We start from the raw sequence: 10,184 nt of genomic DNA on the forward strand, positions 1-10,184 counted from the left end.
CCCCATCTCCTCCTCAATCACCTCCTCCTCCATCTCCTCTCCATCTCCTCCGTCACCTCCTCCATCTCCTCTCCATCTCCTCCTCCATCACCTCCTCGCTCTCCTCCTCCATCACCTCCTCGCTCTTCTCCTCCATCTCCTCCTCCGTCACCTCCTCCATCACCTCTCCATCACCTCCTCGCTCTCCTCCTCCATCACCTCCTCGCTCTCCTCCTCCATCTCCTCCTCGCTCTCCTCCTTTCCTTTCCAGCCTCCCTCCCCCTTGCTCCACCTCCTCTCCCATCCCGCCCGTCTCCCTCCCTCCCTCCCTCTCTCTCTCGTCAGGCCTGACCAAAGATGGCGGCGGTAGCGCCAACGCCGAGTCGCTCGAGGAGGTTCTTAATATTTTAGCTGAGGAGGGCTCTGATTGGATCTATGGCTTCTTCACCTTCCTTTATGACGTAGTGTCCTCGCCGGTAGAGCGAGGTGAGGAGGAGGAGCAGGAGGAGGAGGGGAAGGAGGCGGCGGCGGCTGAGAGGCGGGAGGAGGACGACGGGGAGGTCAAAGGGGTCATACTGGACCTCCAGAACCAGTAGAGCACAGCCAGCCAGTAACACGGCTGCTGCCTGGTCCCAGTGCCGACCCACGAGGACCAGACCGGTGTAGCCCAGTCCGGCTGCAGGAGGAGGCCGGTGCGGATCACTGGTTTCCACAGCGGGGCCACACTGGGCAGACTGGAAGGACAGTCTTTTAAATGGACTTTTTAATTTGACGTCAGAAGACAGTGAAGCCCTCTGAACCTCACGCAGCTCCTGGACGGGTTTAAGTTCAGCGTTCGGGTTGAGCTGAACGGGACGCAGGATGAAGTCATGAAATATCATTTATCACCACTCGCAGGGCTCAGAGTAGTTAAATAATCTGTAAAACGATTCACAGCAGGTTCCAGGTGATCCAGGCTCGTTTTTCACAGCTCTGTGGAACCAGAACCACCAGGAAACACCTCAGATTTATTCATCCCCTCCCGTTAAAGAAAAGGCAAAACCCACGCTCAAATAACGAGAAAGTGGAAAAAGTAATAATAAATAAAAATTTGCTAAATTATAATCTAGTGAAATAAGAGGTTGCTTTTGAATTGTGGTTGAAAAGAATAATTTCAAAAAAATAAAACAGAAAAGTGAGAGCCCTTTGCTTATTATTACTTTAGTCAATCTCAACTGATTTCAGCTGTTTTTCCTTTAATGGGAGGAATACATGTGACTGTAATTAATAACACAGTCGGCCGTTTTTAAAGTGACACTTGTAGCATGAAGCGGCTTTGATTACAAATCTTGATTTGTTTTTAGCTTAAATCCAGTTAAATTTCCGTTTGAACGGCAGGTCACAATTCAAGGAGCATTAAAAAAATAAAAATAAAAGGCTTTTTCTGATTTTACACTTTCTGATTTTGGCAGTTTTCTAAAAAAAAATAAATTATAAAACAGCAGCGTAGGGTTTTGAGGTTCAGAGGGTTCATCAGGTCTGATGGAAGTGTCGCATGTTTTGTCATAAACCAAAGTTAGAAGATCGTTTGAGTGTCAGGTGGTCACCAAAGTTTGTGGATTCTTTTAGGTTTTTTTTCTGGCTAATAAATGTATAAAATGTAAAGACAACATGCCTGACCAACCTGCCGGCAGGTTTTAGGGTTCAGAGGGTTCATTTATCAGATTAACTCCTTTACTCGGCAGCTGAGTCGAGCCCAACCTGTTTTCATTACTGACTCATCTGCCGATCGGTTTTGTCCAAAGAGATGAAATATAGAACAGACAAGACTGGATCAGGTATTGGGCTTATGGCAAATCATGTGTTTAGTTGGGGGTTTTTTCTTAAAGTGTATTTTTTTCAGATTTGTTTTGTCACAAACGTTCCTCGTCTGTTTTTTTTCTGTTCAAATCAGCCTTCATGCTAACTCCACGCGCTGACCCTGTCTCCTGGAAATCACTGCGTGTTCATGTGTGACAGAATTACTCCCACACCTCCATTAGCTGAGTCACGAGGAGGTGCTCGGGGTGGATGGTGGGCGCACAAAGAGCTCAGCTACGAGTCTTCTTGGCCTCAGTTTTAACTTAACTGGTGCCTTTTGTCGCCGAATTTATAAAAGCTGTAGATTCAGGGTTGAACAACACAAGCGAATAGCTGATGTGATGTTTTTAGCGTCACCTGAGTCGCCGTAATGTGAGCGTAGTATGAAAATGCAGCTAATGAACTTCATGTTTGTAGCCTAAAGTTTAATGACTGGAGAGCTGAAGATGCTGAATCAATAAAGTTTTATCCAAACGACAAATACTGCTATTTTTCAACAATTAGCTTCACCGATTAGAAAAAAACTAACAATAATTTATTCTACCTTATTTGTGTTTTGAATGTTGTTGGCAGCTTGTAATCAGAATCCTGCTGCTCCTGAGCGTTAGCCTGGTTAGCAGCTAACAATGTTCCTGGTCTGAGTTAGCATCTGAAAATCCTAGCTTAGCATGAGCCTCGGGTAGCTAGTTACACCAGACAATATATAACTTTCTGCAGCCGTGAGGTGCGCTCATTTCGTTGCCGGTCAGCAAACACACATGTAACTCCACCTGGTGGCACATCCAGGTACTACAGCTAATCTGTGGTTCATTTTCCGACCTGTGCGCCCCTCGTCTCCTGCCTTCTGACTTTCAATCCATTAAATTATTGATGGCAGTTAATCGACAATCCCTAAAAATGTAATTTCTCGGAGACACGGTTCGACATCGCAGGCCGCGGCTAGCCGCCTTTTGTGGTTTGTTTTTATACGCGGAGTAAATGTGTTTGCTTTTTGAGAGTTAGCTTATCATCATGCGGCAATATTGATATTATTATGAGCTTCAAGAGGCCGAAAAGTTTTATGTTCTTCTAGTAATCGTGATTTGGAGGATTGAAATGTTTAAACTACGTAATGTTTTAGCCAGTTCGGTTATTGTTGACCTCTTTGAGGCCGGTGTATTTGTCCTGTCGGCTGATTTTGAACGTTCTCCAGCGTAAAATGAGCCGAATCACTGAGTTTAAGCTTAAATAAGTAAAAACCAGAGCAGGCAGGTTAGATTCTTCGATCCGTCTTTCATCTGGAGACGCTGTTTTATTGAAACGCTGCAGGAACATGAAGCCCATTTGTGTTCCGTGACGTGATAATGAGTCGTGTATATTAACAACACTCACATTTTCCTGCCTGTAAACCACTAACTTCCACCTTAAGTTCAGCCTACTTTTCATATCTTCTACCTTTGGATCACTTTCTGGCCTTATGTTGGTGTTTTTAAGCTGCAGCTACTAATGAAGCAACGGTTTGAATGTAAAGAAAAATATGTTTTCACCAGACAGATTGTGTTGATTTTGTTGGGGAGTGCATCTGTTTAAAAAGCTGAATAATGACTTTATTTGATTTATCACACGGTGTAACATTGGCAAAGTGTTTCATTTTGCTTTGGATGGCGCTCACGTCTTATTTAGCTTTGAGCTGCTTCATTAAATAGTCGAACTAATTGGTTGTGTTTCCTCCTTTATGTGGCAGAACCATCTCCATACAGCCGAACAGAGCTTATTTAGTTCGATACTGCTGACATCCTGATTATTCTTTTTTTTTCTTTTACAAAATATATTACATTGTTCTATGTTCAAGCTATCAAAATAGGTATTAGAATAATCTTTATTTGACCTCAGAGCGTCATTTAATCGCTGTCTGTAGCTGCTGTAGATGTCAGCTAGTCTGAAACTCTGACTGCTGTGAAACCAACAACGACTGAATAAGGTGTTCGAATGTCACGGCTTTATCCACATACATGGACTGTTTTTAGTCTTTTTATTCTTATGTATTTTTCTTTTTTTTTTTTTACCAGCGGAGCATTTTGAACACCAACATCGATCGTGTTCATTTATTTGTTGGAAGTTCTGATCCTGATTGTGATCAATGTTATTGTGCAGCCCAACAGGTGGCGTTGTTTCTGCTCCTTTTCAGTGTTTATTCTCTTTCCTGTTCATTCTGAATGTGTGTAACCGGCATGTCAACAAACTCAGAGAACTCCTCAAATCGTAAATTGTTTTCTTTCGGACTGAATTGTTGGTCGTGTAAAAGGAGAGAGTTTTAGTTTTGTGTCAAGTTGTGGCGTGATGTGCTCCAATTAATTTGCCTCAGTTCAAACCGCAGCGTCCTCAGTAAACACAACCTGGTCAGGATGAAAAAAGAAGAAAGTGCAGCTTAATTTGACAGATGTGTTAATTGTTTTTATTTAGTGGAGCTGCTGCCGCATGCAGCCAGGTTGCTTTGGTAACTTTTAATTAATGACACCTGTGCGAAAAACGTGGATTTATCCTTTTTTTTTGGCAAAAATATAAGCATGAGTGTGATAAATTAATATTCCAGTAAATAGACAGCATTAGCATAATACGATTAAATTGTTATGTTATAAGGATCGACTGATCGGGACTCGTATTCCACATCTGGAGCTGATTTCGCTGACCATGCTAGGCTAAGGCTATCCTTAGGGAAGCTGCTGTGCCCCGTAGCTTGTGGCTAACGCTAGCCGGAGCATCTGTAACGTCTGTCTAAAGTCAGACTAACTGTGTCAAAAACTAAACACATCAGGACGTTAGCTACTTACACAGTAGCTATGCTAACGGCTAACAGCTAACGGCTAACAGCTAAGTTAGGAAGCAGATTGCCCTGAAGCAGAATCTGGAGAACAATAACTGACAGTGGTTGAAGACATGGACCTTCGTGGGCAATAAAACTGACAGAACAGATGTAGACGCAAGTGCAAGAGACACACTGATCGATTTCAATCAATCGATTGATCAGTTTGCGAGTGTTTCAATTCTACTGTACATATTCGGTTATAGTAATCCTAAAGAATGAAGAAGCCCAGTTCTGAATGACCGGTTCCGTTCTGTAACGTGCTGCTATTACAGGACGTTTAATGTGTGTCGGTCGATTAGAAATAAAAACTCAACCCGGCCGATCGCTTCTCCGCTGTGTCTCCTCAGTGTCCGTTGACCTCCTTTCTTGTCTGTTGCTCCAGATGAGAAGAAGCTTAAAGGCCACGTTCTCAGGAGGCTCAGAAAAGGTACCGTACGATCCGAGTGTTTGTGTGTCGATTCTCAGCTCGTAGCTCACCTGACAGGTGTGTCTGCTTCCTGTAGAGGACAAGAAAGAGGTGAAGAAGAGGGCTAAAAGCAAAGGTTTGTGTTGCTGCACGACTCTGTTTGGTGCTGATTGCTAACAACGCCAGTGCTGTGGGTTAAACTCCCCCAAATGAATCCGAACGCATGTGTGGCGGTGAGCGGTTTTAACCGATTGTCAACAAGTGTGAACGCTAACAGCAGCAGCAGAGAGCTTTAGACGCCTCGCAATCCAGGTTTTTCTAACCAGATTTGTTCAGTAGGTTTCCTTTGCTCTGCCATGATAGACGTTTGTGTTTGTCAGATGGTCAGAAACAACAGGAAGTTGCCTTTGCCTGGACTGTACGCCCAGATTCACCTTGTGATGTGATTAATGTTGTGAAATGGTAGATTTTAACCAAACCCAGGATGTTTTTCCTAAAGCCAAAAAACCAAACCAACGTTTCACTGACTTTCATGCCCTCAGTCGAAGCCCTTTGACCTGTTGTTCCGTCACCTCAACAGCCTCCTTATGACGTGTCTGTGAAGGTCCTCAGTCATCCAGGTCACGGTTCTTCTAGATTAATCAACTGAACCTGCTTGAGTTTCTTGACGACGTTCCACCTCTCATCCAAAAGGCTTCATCAGCTCTGACTGACTAGTTGAGAGTTCCAGATATCCTTCAGGAGCCACTAACACCTGAGTTTCAATTGGGGGTTTGTAGCTCCTCCCCCCTCGTTATGTGAGTCGTTAGTGCTCCCCCTGCCACAGTGGGTTCGTTAAGGTCTTTTGTGGTTAGGGGTGGATGCAGTTTCATCTTCCTGGGGAGAGTTCTTAAGAAACCTGAACTCAGGTGCTAATGGCTCCTTCGAACTCAAGCAGGTCCAGTTGCTCGTTATGACATCTTTTAAACTGGGAAATCTCTCTGCCAAATCATTTTGTCTTGCGTTTGTGTCATCAGCATTATAAGGGTATACCATCGAACGTAATCACATCAGCCCGAACTCATGCCAGATGCTTTTGCTTTGTTTGCTTTATTTACAACTGTTTTCACGCTACAACCTGTAAAAGTGCCACAAAAGACGGCTATCAAACGTTCCCCTGAGGTGCAGGATGTTTCAGCCTAGCTTCATTTAGCGCCTGTTAGCTGACCTGACGTCAATAAGCCTTATAGAAGTTGCTCCTTTACTAGCTAAATACTTTCAGCTTGCCAACACGGAAGTGAACACCTCCTCTGGTTGCTACGGCGCTACATAGCAAGAGGCGCACCTGGTGGCGCAAGCAGGTACTACAGCTAACCTACAGTACTTGACGTTTGAATTATCTTGGGAGATTATATTTGGCATCGACAGATACCAAATGACTTGATCAGGACGTCCCCCATGTTGAAACCGTATGGACACCTTAAAGTCATGAAGACAAACAGCTGCGGTTGTTTAGTGACCGCCTGCTAACCTGTCGACTCGCATCACCTCTTAAGTCTGAGCACCTTGAGCTGTTGAGTGTGTTGTCGTCTGCTCTGCCTGGCGTGTTGGTTTGGCTTTTCTACATCATCGAACGTTCTGATGTACGTGTCCTCCTAGAAGGCAAGACGTTAGAAGCCACCGTTGAAGACGTTGAGCTGCCAGAAGGTAGCGTACCGATCCCTCTGTGTGGACTTCTATACAGTCGAAACCAGAAGTTTACATCCACTGTATAAAAACACACATAACCTTTTTTTTCTCGCTGTCTGACATTAAATCAGACTAAACTGTTCCTGTTTTAGGTCAGCCAGGATCACCAACATTATTTTTATTTGCTAAACGCCAGAATAATGAGAGAGAGTTTTTTTGGGGAGAGAACACCATCCCAGCTGTGGAGCACGGGGGTGGCAGCATCATGCTGTGGAGGGACTGGTGACCTTCACACAATAGATGGCATCATGAGGAAAGAACATGATGTGGAGATATTGAAGCAACATCTCCAGACATCAGCAGGAAGTTACAGCTTGGACACTAATGGGTCTTCAGATGGACAATGACCCTCAGCATAGCACCAGATTAGCTACAGAGAGGCTTCAGGACAACAGAGTCAGTGTTGAGGAGTGGACATCATGTTCTTTCCTCATGATGCCATCTATTGTGTGAAGGTCACCAGTCCCTCCACAGCATGATGCTACCACCCCCGTGCTCCACAGCTGGGATGGTGTTCTCCCCCAAAAATTCTCTCTCTCATTATTCTGGCGTTTAGCAACTAGACATAATGTTGGTGATCCTGGCTGACCTAAAACAGGAAAAGTTTAGTCTGATTTAATGTCAGACATGGAGAAAAGAAAAAGGTTATATATGTTTTTGTACAGTGGATGTAAACTTCTGGTTTCAACTGTATTGTGTACCTACTATGAGTTGTGGTCAAAAAGTTCAGAGTGTGCGTCTAGCGCAGTTCAAAACCCTATCTGATTAAAACTCGCCCACCCTCTTCGAGGCAGCCTCCAGCGATGCTCTGCTCCCAGTGCTCCTGCAACGCTCCCTGAGAATCTTGTTCTGGCCACTTGTAGTCGAACATTTGCAGACATCACAGCTCGATTCCAGTGTGAAAACGAGCCAACAAACGGTAGCTGATTCACAGGGAAACAACCTGCATTGTGGCACGTGCCGCTCACGGTGCGCCGCAAAGTTTCTTGCCGGGACCAACACAGTCGTTGCTCTTCACCTCCTTAGCAGCCAGGTTCTGGTCACTACGACTTCCTGCTCCTCCCCAAAATGAAATTCAAGTTGAAAGGTGGCAGTTCTGACACAGTTTTGGAGAAGCCGCACTCATTGCACACAACAGGACTTCCAGGGGTGGTGTTGCAGGAGCACTGGGAGGCGAGCATCACCGCACAAGCCGACTGCCTTGATGGGGATGTAGGCCACTTTAAATCTTATGTCTGGACTTTTTGATCGCACTTTGTTTCATTAAATGTGTTGATTTGACCTGAAGAAAAAAAGGCAGCATGAGCTCAGGATGTGAATGCATCCTCCTACACTCTGATTTTTTTTTTCTTCTCGGCGACAGAAGAGGCTGCAGGAGAAGCTGCTGATAGAAAGAACACCACCAGAGGTACTTCAACCTGCCGGCTGCATGTCTGGCGTGCACAGCGATTGGTGTGGATTGATTTACCGACTGGTTTTACCTATCTCATATCATCGGGCGCCTTCTGCTTGACCATCTCTGATTTCAAGTGTTGTGAAAGTCGCCCGTCGACCTACTTTCAGCAGGTTTTTTTTTTCACACGTTGAAATTTGAGGCTGTTTGAACAACAATATCTGAGGAACTATTAAAGATAAAAACCTGAAACTCTCACTGTTGTTTCTCATCATGTCATTGACTTCAGAGAACAAGTTCCACCAGGAAGTTAGTTTGGTGTCAGAACTGATTTGGCAGGATTGACTGGTCGTACCAGAAAAACTAGAACATTGATCCAAGTAGGACCAAGATCTGGAGTTTTAGAACGATTCTCCAAATATAACTAAGAAAATAAATACGGGCATAACTTTACTGTTGTACTGAATGAATCGATGCACTTGTGGACGAGATTTTTATCTTTAATGGTTTCTGAGGTGTTGTTGTTCCAACAGCCTCAAATTTCAACGTGTGAAAAAACTTCTTGAATATCCATGTCTCATGTAGTAAACGTTTCGGGCAAATCAGAGATGGTCGAGCAGAGGTTGTTCTGAAACGTGATATTAAATGAAATAAACAGTAAAGGTGATAACTGGAACCAAACATGGTTCTTTACAGTGACGCCTTGGAAGAACCTTCAGGTGACTCTCTAAGGAACCCCCAAAGGTGCTTCAAAGAACAATCAAACAAACCAGTTCCTTTAGGCACCATTAAAGGGTTTCTTCATGGAACCACTGGATTCCAGTCCTGTAGAAACTAAACGCACCGAACTAACCAAAGACAGTAAAATAAACGGTTCCAAAGCTGTCAGGATGCACAACAAGTCCCGGTTCTTCCAGCACCTGTTCCTCCTGCATCCCTAACACTCCCTCGCTTGCTGTGTGTCGGCACTTCGACTCTGACGAGCTAAAACCTTCCAACCTCTGACCTTCAGCCTCGGGCCGTCCCGTCCGAGGCGCCGCGCTGAGGTCGGCCCTCAGGGACGAGCTGAGGACGATCCACGAGAAGATGGAGGCCAAGAGGATCGCTCGCATCGCGCTGGCCGAGATCAGGGCCTTCCTCGCCGAGGAGGAGGAGCAGAGGGAGGCGGCCTGGGCGACGAAGATGAAGACGCTGGAGGAGGCCGGGGAGAGGCTGAGGGAGGAGAGGAGGAAGGAGGCAGAGAGGATGGAACGGGAGAAGGTGGAGAAAGAGAGGATGGAGAAGGAGAAGGCGGAGAAAGAGAGGATGGAGAAGGAGCAAAGGGAGAAGGAAAGGATAGAGAAGGAGAGAGCAGAGAAAGAGAGGATGGAAAAAGAGAAGGCGGAGAAGGAAAGGATAGAGAAGGAGAGAGCGGAGAAAGAGAGGATGGAAAAGGAGAAGGCAGAGAAGGAAAGAATAGAGAAGGAGAGAGCAGAGAAAGAAAGATTAGAGAAGGAGAGAGCGGAGAAAGAAAGGATGGAGAAGGAGAGAGCGGAGAAAGAAAGGATGGAGAAGGAGAGAGTGGAGAAAGAAAGGATGGAGAAGGAGAGGATGGAGAAAGAAAGGATGGAGAAAGAGAGGGTAGCTCGAGAGAAAGCCGAAAAGGAGAGACTAGAGATGGAGAGGCTGGCTAAAGAAAAGGCTGCTCGGGAAGAAAGGGAACGACAACAGGCGGAGAAGGAAAGGATGGAGAGAATCGCAAAAGAAAGGGAGAGAGTAGAACGGGAGAAGGCGGAGAGGGAAAGGATGGAGAGGGAGAGGATCGCTAAAGAGAAGGAACGCCAGGAAAAAGAACGGATCGCCAAAGAACGAGCAGAAAAAGAAAGACTGGAGAGGGAAAGGCTGGAGAGAGAGAGGCTCGCCAAAATAAAAGCAGAGAAAGAGAGACTGGAGAGGGAAAGGATCGCCAAGGAAAGGGAGAGACTGGAGAGAGAGCGGCTCGCCAAAATAAAAGC

General features: G+C 45.4%; 1 protein-coding gene across 1 annotated transcript in view; it reads left to right on the top strand.

Annotated features, from left to right (window-relative positions):
* Positions 1-10,184, top strand: part of LOC103368271 (uncharacterized abhydrolase domain-containing protein DDB_G0269086-like) — a 20,819-nt gene that overhangs the window by 9,333 nt on the left and 1,302 nt on the right. Inside the window, exons 5-9 of the mRNA XM_008296593.1 lie at positions 5,046-5,090; positions 5,167-5,205; positions 6,708-6,755; positions 8,161-8,205; positions 9,203-10,184. Of these exons, the coding sequence (XP_008294815.1) occupies positions 5,046-5,090; positions 5,167-5,205; positions 6,708-6,755; positions 8,161-8,205; positions 9,203-10,184 (1,159 nt within the window). The remainder of the gene's footprint in view (positions 1-5,045; positions 5,091-5,166; positions 5,206-6,707; positions 6,756-8,160; positions 8,206-9,202) is intronic.

This window comes from Stegastes partitus, unplaced genomic scaffold (genome assembly GCF_000690725.1).
Source record: "Stegastes partitus isolate 25-593 unplaced genomic scaffold, Stegastes_partitus-1.0.2 Scaffold1137, whole genome shotgun sequence".
In the NCBI taxonomy this organism is placed as follows: Eukaryota; Metazoa; Chordata; class Actinopteri; family Pomacentridae; genus Stegastes; species Stegastes partitus.